This window comes from Odocoileus virginianus, chromosome 6 (assembly GCF_023699985.2).
Source record: "Odocoileus virginianus isolate 20LAN1187 ecotype Illinois chromosome 6, Ovbor_1.2, whole genome shotgun sequence".
Taxonomy (NCBI): domain Eukaryota; kingdom Metazoa; phylum Chordata; class Mammalia; order Artiodactyla; family Cervidae; genus Odocoileus; species Odocoileus virginianus.
The window spans coordinates 13,037,579-13,052,297 of NC_069679.1; the positions used below are offsets into that span (position 1 = coordinate 13,037,579).

Here is a 14,719-nt window from a genome sequence, read left to right on the forward strand (position 1 = left end):
CCTCTTCACTTTCTCCCATTAGGTGGTATCATCTGCATATCTGAGGTTGTTGATATTTCTCCTGGCAGTCTTGATGCCAGCTTGTGATTCATCTAGACTGCTATTTCGCATGATGTACTCAGCATAGAAGTTGCATAAGGAGGATGATAATATGCAACCTTAACATACTCTTTTCCCAATTTTGAACCAGTTCATTGTTCCATGTCCAGTGCTAACTATTGTTTCTTGACCTGCATACAGGTTTCTCTGAAGACAGGTATGGTGATATTCCCATCTCTTTAAGAATTTTCCACAGTTTCTTGTGGTCCACACAGTCAAAGGCTTTAGCATAGTCAGTGAAGCAGAAGTAGATGTTTTTCTGGAATTTCCTTGCTTTTTCTATGATCCAACAAATGTTGGCAATTTTATCTCTGGTTCCTCTGCCTTTTCTAAATCCAGGTTGTACATCTGGAAGTTCTCAGTTCATAATTGCTGAAGCGTGATTGAAGGATTTAGAGCATAACCTTGCTAGCGTGTGAAATAAGCACAATTGTGCGGTAGTTTGAACATTCTTTGGCATTGCCTTTCTTTGGGATTGAAGTGAAAACTGACCTTTTCCAGTCCTGTGGCCACTGCTGATTTTCCAAATTTGCTGATATATTGAGTGCAGCACTTTAGATTTTAGATGCTCACCTGGAATTCCATCACTTCCACTAACTGTGTCCATACTAATGCTTCCTAAGGCCCACTCGACTTCACATTCCAGGATGTCTGACTCCAGGTGAGTTGACCACACCATCATATTTATCCAAGTTGTTAAGATCTTTTTTGTATAGTTCTTCTGTGTATTCTTGCCACTTCTTAATCTCTTCTGCTTTTGTTAGATCCTTACCATTTCTGCCCTTTATTGTGCACATTGTTGCATGAAATAGCCCCCTGATATCTCCACTTTTCTTGCAGAGTCTCTAGTCTTTCTCATTCTGTTGTTTTCTTCTATTTCTATGCATAGTTCATTGAAGAAGTCTTTATTTTTACTTAATATTCTCTGGAATTCTGCATTCAGTTGGGTATATCTTTTCTTTTTTCCTTGCCTTTCACTTCTTTTCTTTCTCAGCTGTTTGTAAAGCCTCCTCAGATAGCCACTTTGCCTTCTTGCATTTTTTTCCCCTTGGGATAGTTTTGGTCACCACCTCCTGTACAGTGTTAAGAACCTCCATCCATAGTTCTTCTGGCACTCTGTCTACCAGATCTATTCCCTCGAATCTATTCTTCACCTCTTCTGTATAATCATAAGGGATTTGATTTAGGTCATATCTGAACGGCCTACTGGTTTTCCCAACCTTCTTCAATTTAAGTCTGAATTTTGCAATAAGGAGCTCATGATTTGAGCCACAGTCAGTCCAGTCTTGTGTTTGCTGACTGTAGAGAGTTTCTCCATCTTCGGCTGCAAAGAATATAATAAGTCTGAATTTCGGTACTGACGATCTGGTGATGTCCATGTGTAGAGTCGTCTGTTGTGTTGTTGGATGAGGGTGTTTGCCATGACCAATGTATTCTCTTGACACAACTCTGTTAGCCTTTGCTCTGTTTCGTTTTGTACTCCAAGACCAAACATGCCTGTTACTCTGTGTATCTCTTGACTTCCTACTTCTGCATTCCAATCCCCTGTGATGAAAAGGACATCTTTTTTGGTGTTAGTTCTAGAAGGTCTTAGATCTAGTAGATCTTCACAGAACTGGTCCATTTCAACTTCTTCAGCATTAGTGGTTGGGGCATAGACTTTGATTAATGTGATATTGAATGATGTACCTTGGAAATGAGCTGAGATCATTCTATCATTTTTGAGATTTCAGGCAAGTCCCGGGTGGTGCTGGTGGTAAAGAAACCATCTGCCAATGCAGGAGACGTATGAGACACAGGTTCTATCCCTGGGTCAGGAAGATTCCCCTGGAGAAGGAAATGGCCACCCACTCCAGTATTCTTGCCTGGAGAATCCCATGGACAGAGGAGCCTGGTGGATTATGGTTCATGGTGTCACAAAGAGTTGGACACAACTGAAGTGAATTCCCATGCATGCACTGCATTTTGGACTGTTGACTATGACAGCCACTCCATTTCTTCTAAGGAACTCTTGCCCAGAGTACTAGATATAGTAGTCTTCTGAATTAAGTTCACCCATTCCTGTCTATGTTAGTTCACTGATTTCTAAGATGTTGATGTTCACTCTTAACATGTCCTCCTTGACCATGTCCAGTTTACCTAGATTTATGGACCTAACTTTCCAAATTCCTATGTAATATTGTTCCTTACAGCATCATACTTTACTTTCACCACCAGACACATCCACAGCTGAGTGTCGTTCCCACTTTGGCCCAGCTGCTTCATCCTTTCTGGAGCCCTTTGCTCTTCCCCAGTAGCATACTGGACACCTTCTGACCTAGGGGCTTGTCTCCTGGTGTCATGTCAGAGTGCCCTTTCATATTGTTCACGGGATTCCTTATCGTCCTGTTCATGGGCTTCTTGCATCAAAAATACTGGAGTGGTTTGTTATTCCCTCCTCCAGTGGACCATGTTTTATCAGAACTCTTCAATATGACCTGTCCTTCTTGTATGGCTTTGCATGGCATGGCTCATAGCTTGAGTTATGCAAGCCCCTTCGCCCCAACAAGGCTGTGATCCATGAAGGGCCATTTACTTCCTTGAGAAAGGTTTTTTCTCAGTTGTATTCTGGTAAGAGAAATGGGTGGTGGTGATGGAGGTGGTGGTAATTCTGTATGATTTATTTCCATAACAGAGTCATCCTGTGCATTGTAGAGTGTACAGTAACATCCCTGGCCTCTGCCCATGAGATGCAGTAGCACTCCCAAGTTGTGACAACTAAAAATGTTTCTAGATATCGCCAGATGTCTCTCAAGAGACAAAATTATCCCCAGTTGAAGACCATTTTCCTGGAGCAGTGCTGTCCAAAGGGAACATGATGAAAGCCACATACATAATTAAAAATTTTCTGGAACACATGGCACTACTAAATACAATAATTTATACAATGTACTGGTTAAAGTGAAATTTAGTTCTACCAAAGCAATAAAGTTTATGTTTAGTCCTGCTTCAGATCCTATATTTACATTTCCTCAGTCAGTCTAGCCACATTTCAAGTGTCAGTAGCCACATGTGGCTGGTGGCTATTGTTTGGGTAGAGCAAGTGTAGATCTTCATTGACTAATTCAACGTAAGCAGGTAATCTTAATTTGTGTAGTTCAGTAAACAAGATATGGAGAGGAGTATCTGTCTAGTCAGCTTGGTGATCAGCCTTTACTGATCAGTGGGGATGCTAGAATACAATCAGATTGTTCCTCACATGTTCCATTAGCCAAACTGATAGTACCATCTTCAGTATCACCTGACTTCTTACTGAACACCTGTCCAGTTACCAGATTCTGCCTATACTTTACTCCCTTTCCCCTACTCTTTTTTCCAGCTAAATATTATACAAAGAATTCCTAAGACTTTAAAGGGATTTTTTTAAACCTACACTTACTGGAAACATAGGGAACCTTAAGATAAGGTATACAGAATTTAAGCTCTTAGTGTAGAAATTTTAATTTGCTACTTGTTAGAACAAAGTATCTGGAATAGAAGAGCTGAGATAGGTTATTTTTAAAGCATTTATATTTTATCTTTGTAGAAGTACATTCAGAAGACAAATAATAAGAGTTTGATTTCTTATATAAGAAATAAAAGTGAGAATTTCCATGATTCTCATTTGTTTATTCAATAATTATTCAACAAGTATTTATTAAATGCTCTTTACGTTAGGCCCTATTCTAGGTACAGGAAAGAGAGTAGTGAACCAAATAAGAGAATTTTGCTCTTAGGGAGTTCATATTCTAGTGGACAAGAGTCAGGCAATAATCATATGAACATAAAATTTCAGTTTATAACAAGTGCTGTGAAGAAAATTAAGACAAATTTAGTAATTTCCTAGTTACATTACTTTGAATTTTAATGATAAATAGGAGACAGAAGACTGAGTAGACTTTCCCATCTTGAGTTCTGTAGGCTTCTCAACACTTCCATTATGTGGTAGAAAAGTCTGAGAAGCATTGCTTTGCAATGCCACTGTCTCAGGAAGCTTCAGAAGAATATAAGAGCAAGACAGTGTTGGTGTTCTTCACACTCGTGTTTCCAGACCCAGGCACAGTACTTGGCATATAATTGGGTAGGAAGAGTGTGACCAATGTATTTTGGTTGAATATCTGAATGCAGTATAGGAAACTGTAAGTAGGTGAATGGAACACAACAGTGCTTCAGGTTAGATACAAGTAATTATTCAAAGTATCCTTGTTTCTGCCAGAGTCTTATGGGATATGTAGATAGACCTTAGTTAATAAATTATGTAGACCTCAAATTAGAAAGATATTTAGAAATTGAAAGAAAAATGTGGCTAGAAATCTAGATAGTAACCAGACTGGCTCTCATGAAAAAGAAAAACCAAACAAATTATTAGACATCCTTCTCAATTATTAATCTTAGGAACTAGTTAAGAATATTTCAAAACATTTCCATGACTTTTATAAATGTGTTAAGAATTGATATATTTGATTAATCTTTTGATCACATTTGTTTGGATCCAAACCAAATATAGCTATTGAAATGGGGGTGGTGGTAGAAATGTATCCCATTCATTGAGTAGTTTTATTTGAAAGGGAGAGAATTCAGAAAATACAAATGCTAAAGGCATGGTGACTGACAGCAAAATGTAATTTAGTAATTAAATAATGTTATGTTTTAGTGGAATGATAGATTGGAACTCAGCTGCAAAAGGAACAGGTTATAGTTATAAAAGTGCTTAATGTTAGATTATAACTGACAATAGTAGGAAAATTAGATTAGAATAAAGGACAAATGGAGGACTTCCATTTCCGGGAAGATTGAGTCGTATTTTCCCCTACTCTTCCTGTTGCACACAACTGAAAACTCTGGACATTACATGTAGAACAGATGTAAGACTCTGAAAGGTGGAGAGATGAAGGGACCTTAGACCTAAGAAACAACATGATGTTAAGTTCCCTGGGTTTTGTTTTTACCTTGTATATCCCAGCTGATATATATATATAAGAAGCTGATATCCTGGAAACATCACTAGGCACAAACAAAACAGCACTCCCAAAGTGTATTTTCTCTAGCCAAAGGACCAGAAAGGGGCAGTAAGATAAAAACTACCCCAACTACTCTAATCATTCCTGCTCCAGACAAATACCACATAAAAAACTGTGGCCCCATCCTCTCCCCTGCCAGCAAAGGCCTAGTGGGATGCCTGGACTTCTCCCTTCACCGTGTTGTGGTGAAGTCTCCCATCCTCCCTACTCTGTGGTGTCAGAGGCTAAGTAGACAGCCGAGACTTTCATCCCAACCAGGCAGTATTGAGGCCCTGACCCCTGCTGTATCAGTGGAGGCCCCTGGGGAGCCTGGACTTTTATCCCACCTGGCAATAGAGACACTCTTTCCCAGCTTCCCTTCTCCGCTAGGGTGGTATCAAGGGAGGCCTGTGGACAGTCAGGACTTTCAGTACCTTGTAATGTCGAACCCTCTCTCTTCATGGTGTTACTGGACGCCATGTGGGGAACAGTAATGAGGCACTCTTACTGCACCCAGCCAGGGAGCAATCTCAGTGGAGGTGTAATGAGGAGCCAGAACTCTCAGTCCTGCCAAGGCATAATGAGGAGTCCCCCTTCCCCCTCAGATGTCAGTGAAGACTGAGAGTGGAACCTGGACTTCCACCTCCACCTCACTTAATGAGGTAGCACCTCCCCTTTCCCCTGGGTGTCAGAAGAAGCTACCTGAAAGCAAAAGGTTCAGTAGGATCCAGAATCTTATAACATAATGCCCCAAATATCCAGATGTCAATGGAAAATTGCTCACCATACCAAGAATAAGGAAAATCTCAAATGAGAAAGGACAATTTACGCTTAAACTGAGATTATAGGTCTTTGAATTATGTAAGAAAGATTTTTAAAGCAGTTATCATTAAAATGCTTCAACAAGGACTTATGAATACATTTTAAATAAACAGAAAAATAGAATATCTCAAGAGATAAATAGTCTCTTTAAAGGAATAGAAGATTTATTAAAGAAGAACTAAATGGAAAATTTTGAACTAAGACAATAACAACTACAGCAAAAAAACCCAACTCATTAGATGGGCTAACAAGAGACTGGATGGGATAAAGGAAAGAATTAGTGAACTGGAAAAAAAGGGAGACAAAACAAGATGATTGATACTAGGACTGAACCGCGGGTGCCACTACGACCCTGCAAACATTGAAAGGATAATAAGAGAATACTATAAACAACTACTAGTCATGTAGTCCAGTAGTCATGTATGGATGTGAGAGTTGGACCACAAAGAAGGCAGAATGCCGAAGAATTGATGTTTTTGACCTGTGATGCTGGAGAAGACTCTTGAGAGTTTCTTGGACAACAAGGAGGTTAAACCAGTCCATCCTAAAGGAAATCAACCCTGAATACTCATTGGAAGGACTGATGCTGAAGCTACAATGCTTTGGCCACCTGATGCCAAGAGCCGACTCTTTAGAAAGACCCTGATGCTGGGAAAGATTGAAGGCAGAAGGAGAAGAGGGCGACAGAGGATGAGACAGTTGGAGGCATAGCTAATTTAATGGACATGAACTTGGGCAAATTGCAGGAGGTGGTGAAGGACATGGAGGCCTGGCCTGCTGCAGCCCATGGGGTTGCAAAGAGTCAGACACGACTTGGTGACTGAACAACAACATAAACAATTGTATATCATATAAGTTTGACTTAGACAAACCATTTTCTCTAAAACACAAACTACCATATCTAACCCAATATGAAATAAGTTAAGTAGCCCTCTTAACTCTTAAGGAGATTAAATTTGTAATTTTAAAACTCTCCCCAAAAGTCTGCAAGTCCACATAGCTTCATTGGAGAATTCTATCAGTGTTGAAAGAGTTAGAACCAATTTTACACAGTCTTTCTGGAAAATGGAAAGAATTGGAGCTAATATTATATAATGAGAATTTTACTATGCCTCACATTTTGGGTGCATGTAAATTCTGTGTTATCTCCTGGGAAACACTATGAACAGAGGAACCTGGAGGGTTACAGTCCGTGAGGTCTCAGAGGAATAGGTCATGACTTAGCAACTAAACAAGAAAATTAAAACCTTCTGCTCTGTGAAAGACCATGTTAAGAGGATGAAAAGATAAAGCTACAGATTTTTTGTGGGGACAAAATATTTGCCAACCATATATCAAACAAAGGAGGAGTATCTAAAATGTGTAAAGGTATCTCAAAACTCAGTATTTAAAGAAGTATATAATCCAGTTAGAACGTAGACAGAAGAGTCAGATAGTTCAGTTCAGTCACTCAGTGGTGTCCGACTCTTTGCGACCCCTTTGACTGCAGCACGCCAGGCTTCCCTGTCCATCACCAACTCCCGGAGCTTACTCAAATTCATCTCCTTTGAGTTGGTGATGCCATCCAACCATCTCATCCTCTGTCAGCTTAGATAGATGGTTCACCAAAAAAGATGTACAGATGGGGAAAAAAAAAAGATGTACAGATGGTAGATAAGCACAGGAAAAGTTGTTTAGTATCATTAGCCATTAGGAAGTGCAAATTAAAACCACAACATACCACTGCATACTTAAAGAGTGACAATGCCAAATGTTGTCAAGTACGTGGAGAAACGAGATCACTCTGGCATCGCTGGTAGGAATGTGAAGTGATGCAGCCACTCAGAAGAACTGTTTGACAGTTTCTGAAGAAATTTATTGCAACTGTCATATCACCTAGCATTAACATTCCTGGGCATTTATCCCACTGAAAACGAACTTAGGTTCAGACAGAAACCTGCACGTGTATATTTATAGCAGCTTTATTCATAATACCCCCAAACTAGGAACCACCCAGCTGTCTTTCATTGAGTGAAGGATTAAGTAAACAATGTCTATTCATACTCTGGAATTACTGTTCAGCAATAAAGGGAATGACCTATTGACAATTACAACAACCTGGATGAATCTCCAGAGAATTATGCTAAGTGAAAAAAGCCAGTCCCCAGAGGTTGCATACCATGTGACTATTCATGTAACATTCTTCATGAAATGCCAAAATTATCGAAGTGGAGAACAGGTTAGTGGTTGCCAGGGGTTAATGAGGAGGTGGGAGAGGGAGGGAGGTGGATATGGCTATAAAAGAGCAGCAGGAGGGATCCTTGTGGTGGTGGGAATGTCAGTCTCCTAGTTCTAGTTTCACAAGATCTTATGTTGAGGGAGACTAAGTAAAGGGTCCATGAGATCTCTCTGTATTATTCCTTGGACCTGCATGTGAATCTACAGGTACCTCTAAAAAGTTTAAGGAAAAAAAGCAAATGAGAGTGTATGTAAGATTAGCTTTCACCTCCCCTTCCCCGCCTGCTGTGTTACAGGAGGAGGTGTCTAAGAAGTTCTTTTGTGCTCTGGATTTTATTTTCCATTTTCTCTAGTACTTTTGTGAATCCTCTTTTCAGATGTTTTCCTCTCCATTGGCTACCTCTCTTTTCTCTCTTAAAAGCTTACCTGTCTCTCACTCAAATAACAGCACATAAAAACCTAAATTAAACAAGTCATTTTCTTCTGTGTTCCCCTTCACACTTACTGCCCTGACCATAAGAGTCTTTTTTGAAGTGTGCTTCTTCCTCAGCTTTTCCATCCAGTCTATCTGTCATTTTACCTCCTAAATATCTCTGAAATTCACATGTGTTGCTAACACCTTATTCCAAGCTGCTGTTGATTGTCATGTCAGTTACTTCAGTAGCCTCCTTTTAACCTCACATATACTCTGGCCTCATTCCAAATGCCCTTGCCATAGCAGTCTTTTCAAAGCCCTGGTCTTAACTACATCATTGTCAACTTCCCACCCACTTTTAAAGATGTTTAATGGACTTCCATTTTTTTCAAGTTAAGGACTCAAATTCTTAAAATGGCTATCAGAGCCTTGTGTAGTCTGGCTCCATCCTCATATTTTTGCTTTTTTTTAATTCTTACATCTGGCCATATTTGTGATTTTTTGATTCCCAGATACACTGTGATCCTTTCTGTCATAATCCTTTGCATGTGCTAGACTTGCTTTTTGAAATCTTTTCCTCCCTTTCATTATTAGTTAGTTCCTATTCATTCTTCAGATCTCAGCTCAAAGGTCATTTTTATCAGTGAAATCTCTTCCTGATTTTCTGACACATTCTTTTGGTATACCACTGTGTCGTGAAAGATGCTCAGTAGTGTCCAACTCTTTGTGACCCCATGGACTGTAGCCCGTCAGGCTCCTCTGTCCATGGAATTCTCCAGGCAAGAATACTGGAGTGGGTCACCATTTCCTTTTCCAGGGTAATTTAGATCAAACCCGGGTCTCCTGCATTAGAGGCAGATTCTTTACAGTCTGAGCCACCGGGGAAGCCCATAACTCTACCGTTGTGTAGAGTTACTATATTTTTTTTATGTCCGTCTTTCCCTCTGAATTGCACGACAGCACTGATTTTGTTTTTGCTTTTTTCAGTACCCCAGCTGTTACCTGACAGACATAGGGACACCAGAAAATAATTGTTAAATGAATGAATAAATTCCTTTCTTTAACTTAATCATCCAGCTTTTCAAAAGAGTGGCCATCATTTCATGCCTTCTCTTTACCCCTATTGTTACTGCCATGATTCATCCTCTTCTCCTTAATTCCATTACAATGACTTTACAACTTCTACTTGTTTCTTCACTAAATCTGACCATGTTATTAATCTGCTCAAAAGCCTTTCCCTTTGGCCAAAGAAATAGGTCTTAGCACACCATATTCTCCTCAACTGACCCCTGGTTACTCAGACACACATGTGTACATACACTCCTTATGTCCAGCAGTGCTCAGTTTGGGTCCGTTGACCATGAATACTTTTCCACTTACTGTCTCTATTGACTGCATCTTTGAATTTTGGAGCTCTAAGAGCTTGATTTCCTTTGTTCTATAAGCCACCATATGTTACGTGAACACCTTAAATCATTTCTGAGAAGCTGTTGGACATTCTTCCTCCCAGACTTCTTTTAAGGAAAGTAAAATCAGCTGCTTTAAGAAAGACTGACTTCTACTGTTCTTATACTCATGGCAAATATGAGGCATAGCAAGCATCAGGAATGTTTCTTAGTATAATTATTAGATACAAACTGCTATACCTCAGTTTCAAAAGTACTACACTAACTAGTGTTTCAAATTATGTTCCACTCAGCTGGGTGTCATATGTGTGTAGGGCTGATTTACCCTTTATGAATATTGTTTTCCATTTATGAAACATAGTAGAAAATTTGACCAGTAGTAAAATATAGGATATTAATTTTTGTAAATTTGCCTTGTTTTGTGAGGCACCCAAACCTTGTTTTATCTCTGTTTCTTTTATCCTAGTCATTCTTTCTTGCTTTCTTCTGTTGTATGTTGTCTAGCTTCTCTATCACATGAAGTTGTAATTTGAGGGTGTAATTAAGATAGTTCACATTGGAAGGCCACTTGATAAATTTAGTCATGATCTTTCAGAGTATTTCTTAGAGAAGTCACAACATCTGATTCTGGTTTTCCCTTCTCGGTACAGAAACTTAATCTTGCCTGTTGGATTCAGGAAGACTACTCAAATTCACAGTGTACTAAAACTTAAGTCAGTATAGTGCTTTATTTACAAAGAGAATTGTTTTAAGCGTGGTCCAGACTGAATAGTGATTTCCTCTGATTTTTCTTCCCCATCAGGAATTGATATGAAAAGCCAATTGTAATCAGAACTTTTTTGTTGAGCATAAATACAGACAGGAACTATAACAATATTAAGAGCTATAAGAAAAACCTGCCTGTGAAAGCCCAGTTAGTTACAAAACCTTAAAGTAAAAGTAAAATTGTAACTTTCCGAAGTCTCTAAATTTAACTAAACTTATTAACTTTATAAAAATTTCATCAGAATATTGATTTGTGATTTCTTCCTTAATGTTACAGAATGATTTGGCTTTCATTTTAAATATACTTTTTGAGAGAGAGAGAAAGGGAGGGAGGGAGTGGGACAAGAAATGAGATTTTCTTGTGGTAGCTATTTCACTTTCCAGGGATTACTTCAAATAATGTCAATATAACATACTACAATGTTACAGATAGCAAAATTCCTTTATAAAAATACTTTACCTGCACAAAAATTAAAAAATATATATTCTCTTTAACTAGACTTAAGTCATGTAGAGTTGGGTCAGTAATGTTTAGCATCCTTGCTGATAATGGTGTTCTGGTGGCCAGTTTGTGCCCTGTTGCCACACCCAGGAAATTGCTCTCTGTCAACCATTCTTCTCTCTCCCTTCCCTCCCTCTTTTCCTCACTTTCCTCGCCAAGCCACCATTGGAAACTTTCAGTAGGCACTGTGACCCCACAACTTACTGTTTCTGATCTGACGTGTTGCCCTCTCTGTTAGTCATTTGAATGTGGCATCTCTGTGCTGGTGTGACTCTCAAGAGTGAAACCAGACTTCAGAATTACACAATTTGAAAAAAAAAAAAAAAAAAACTGGGTGGAGTGGTTAAGCAGGGATGGATTGTGGGGAGTGGAATTGGTCACAACAGTGGTATCCCTTTGGGAATAATTAGTGTCAGAGATAATTCATTGTAACATTTTGATTTGTATTTATGATATTTATGCATGTGAAATATGAGCAAAGTAAATTGGACTAAATTAAATTCTGATATTTTACATTGGTCTCAGTCCATCTGTAGCTGTATAAATAATATAAGTGTTTTATCTGTTTTATGTAGAGAGTTTTTCAGGTATCATATTTCTCATTCTGAAACATATCAATATTTTTAATGCAGCTCTGGAAGGTTGGTATTGCTGGCAGGTGGTAGTCTGGAGATCAGTGATGTCACCGAGGATGATGCTGGGACTTATTTATGTATAGCTGATAATGGAAATGAGACCATTGAAGCTCAAGCAGAGCTTACAGTACAAGGTATGCAAATATTTATTGTATAAATTTAAAAAATACTGTTGTACTTTATGGGTTTTCTAATTGTTAAACATTAATGTAGAAGAGGCAAATACAGCATAATAGTTAAAAGTCTAAGCTTCAAACCAGGCTGCTTGGGCTCAAATGCTGGGTCTTGTATTTCCTAGCTGTAGAACTATAGGAGATTTACTGCTCTGAGCCTCATTTTCCTCATCTGTAAAGTGAAGATAATGAGTACTTACCTCATTGGAGTTGTTTTCAGGATCAGAAGAGTAATACTTGTAAAACTCCCAGAATGGTGACTAGAATATGGTATAAGCTCAAAATTAGTTGTTGTTATCTGTAGTACAAGGTAGAGAAGGGTGCAGTCTGGGGCATTTGGAAGATCACTTTTCTTGTCTCAGAATGCTTTATTTTTCTCTGACCAAGAACCACATATCCTAAGCAATGGTGTTCCCACCTTTCAGGTGAATAGATCACCCAGAAAGGAGAGAGCTGTGGCTTTCAGTGTAACACCTGTTTGATTTTGTGATTTTTTTTTTTCTTTTCAACTAATGCTGACCATCAGAGCATCTCTCTTATAGGTTCTGTGATTCGGAAGTCAAAGAAAATGGCCATGGCATATACACATAACCTCACCATCTTCCTTGCTCTTCCTCCATCTGGAAGTGTACTGTCAGAGGAACATTTACTCTCTCTCCTATGACTTGTCTGCAAATATTTGTTTGAAATAAAAATCTTGAAGACCTCTGTTACTATTAGGGAAATCTGACACTGCTTGGATATGTGGAAGTATATGTTAGCTCATGACATTCAAGTTGTCTCCAAGTGTATTATATTTGATAAACTGCTTCCTGCTGTGTGGTTTAGGGTGGTTTCATGTTTTATATGAAAGTCTTTCTCTTGGTACATTTTGTGATTTTCAGAGTGGGAAGTAGTTACATTCCTACTCTGATAGGAATTAAGGAGCACATTGGGGTTCTCTGCTGGCAGAGGCATAGAATGTTTATATTCTCTACTGCTATCTGTGGGTGGATTTATAACCTCTGAAAACCAAAAGAGCAAGTCTTAGAGTTTATATAACTATTACCTCACTTGAGCTCAGCCGTTGCTATGGCTGGATGGAAAGTAGGTTTAGACCAATTCTAGAATGACCAGTTTATTTCTTTGCCTCTGTGTCGATGGAACTGGACATATAAAATATTAGTGAACTCCATCTTATTTGGAACTCCATCTCATTTACTCTACAGACTGTCAAGTTAGTAGAAGAAAGTATAGGAGGATAACTTTGTCACCTAGGAGAAGGAAAAGATTGTTTTAAATAAAACTTTGGATGCAGAAATCATGAGGCAAAACATTGATGGCTTGGATCATGTCAGATAAAGCATGTTTTTCTTGAACGTTCAGATGATGAAGAAGAAATGAGGAGCAAAGGATGGGTTAAATATTTGGGTAAATCTAAGTGGATGTTGACTATGTAGAATGATAATGTTAAATGGGATTTAAAATAGAATACACACACACACACACACACATATAAGTCAGGAGTAAGGATGTGGACTTAGTCTTCTAAGATTCTTAAAATGTCCAGGAAGTGGTAAAAGTACTATGTTATATTAGAGGCTAATAAGGCAGGGATGTGTTCTGTAATCTTTGTGGGAGGCTTTGAAAGAACAATAGAAAAATCTAACTATAACAAGATAATAGAAGAAAGTAAAAATAAAAAGTTCTCCAGAAGGTAAGAAAAGAAAGGAAAAGGAACATAGAATAAGGTAGACTAAGAGAAAGCGAACAGTGAAATGGTAGACTTTTCATATTATTAAGAGTTAATATAGAAGGAAAATAAAGTGATTCTAAATATGTATTGTTGTTGTTCAGTTGCTCAGTCATGGCCAACTCTCTGTGACCCCACGGACTGCAGCATGCCCAGCTTCTCTGTCCTTCACTATCTCCCAGAGTTTGTTAAAACTCATGTTCATTGAGTCAATGATGCCATCCAACCATCTCATCCTTTGTCACCCCCTTCTCCTCCTGACCTCAATGTCACAGCATCAGGGTCTTTTTCCAGTGAGTTGGCTCTTTGCATTAGGTGGCCAAAATATTGCATCTTCAACTTCAGCATCAGTCCTTCCAAAGAATATTCAGGGTTGATTTCCTTTAGGATGGACTGATTTGATCTCCTTGCTGTCCAAGGAACTCTCACGAGTCTTCTCTAGCACCACAGTTCAAAAGCATCAATTCTTTGGCACTCATCCTTTTTTATGATCCAACCCTGACATCCTGTACATGACTACTGGAAAAACCACAGCTTTGACTAGACAGACCTTTGTTGGCAAAGTGATGTCTTTGCTTTTTAATATGCTCTCTAGGTTTGTCACAGCTTTTCACCCTGTTTGTCAAGCAGCAGGGTGTCTTTTCATTTCATGGCTACAGTCACCATCAGCAGTTATTTTGGAGCCCAAGAAAATAAAATCTGTCGCTGTGTCCACTTTTCCCCCATCTATTCGCTATGAAGTGATGAGACCAGATGCCGTGATCTTAATTTTTAAATGTTGATTTTTAAGTCAGCTTTTCCACTGTCCTCTTTCACCTTCATCAAGAGATTCTTTAGTTTCTCTTCACTTTCTGCCATTAGGGTCATGTCCAGGCAAGAATACTGGAGTGGGTTGACATTTTCTTCTCCAGGGTATCTTCCCGACACAGGGATTG

At 38.8% G+C, this 14,719-nt stretch overlaps 1 protein-coding gene across 9 annotated transcripts in view; it reads left to right on the forward strand.

Moving 5' to 3' along the window:
• The window catches only part of NEO1 (neogenin 1), a 216,935-nt gene that overhangs the window by 77,202 nt on the left and 125,014 nt on the right, over positions 1 to 14,719 (forward strand). For all 9 annotated transcript variants that reach the window (XM_070468796.1, XM_070468803.1, XM_070468805.1 and 6 more), the window contains exon 5: positions 11,877 to 12,013. In XM_070468796.1, the coding sequence (XP_070324897.1) occupies positions 11,877 to 12,013 (137 nt within the window). The remainder of the gene's footprint in view (positions 1 to 11,876; positions 12,014 to 14,719) is intronic.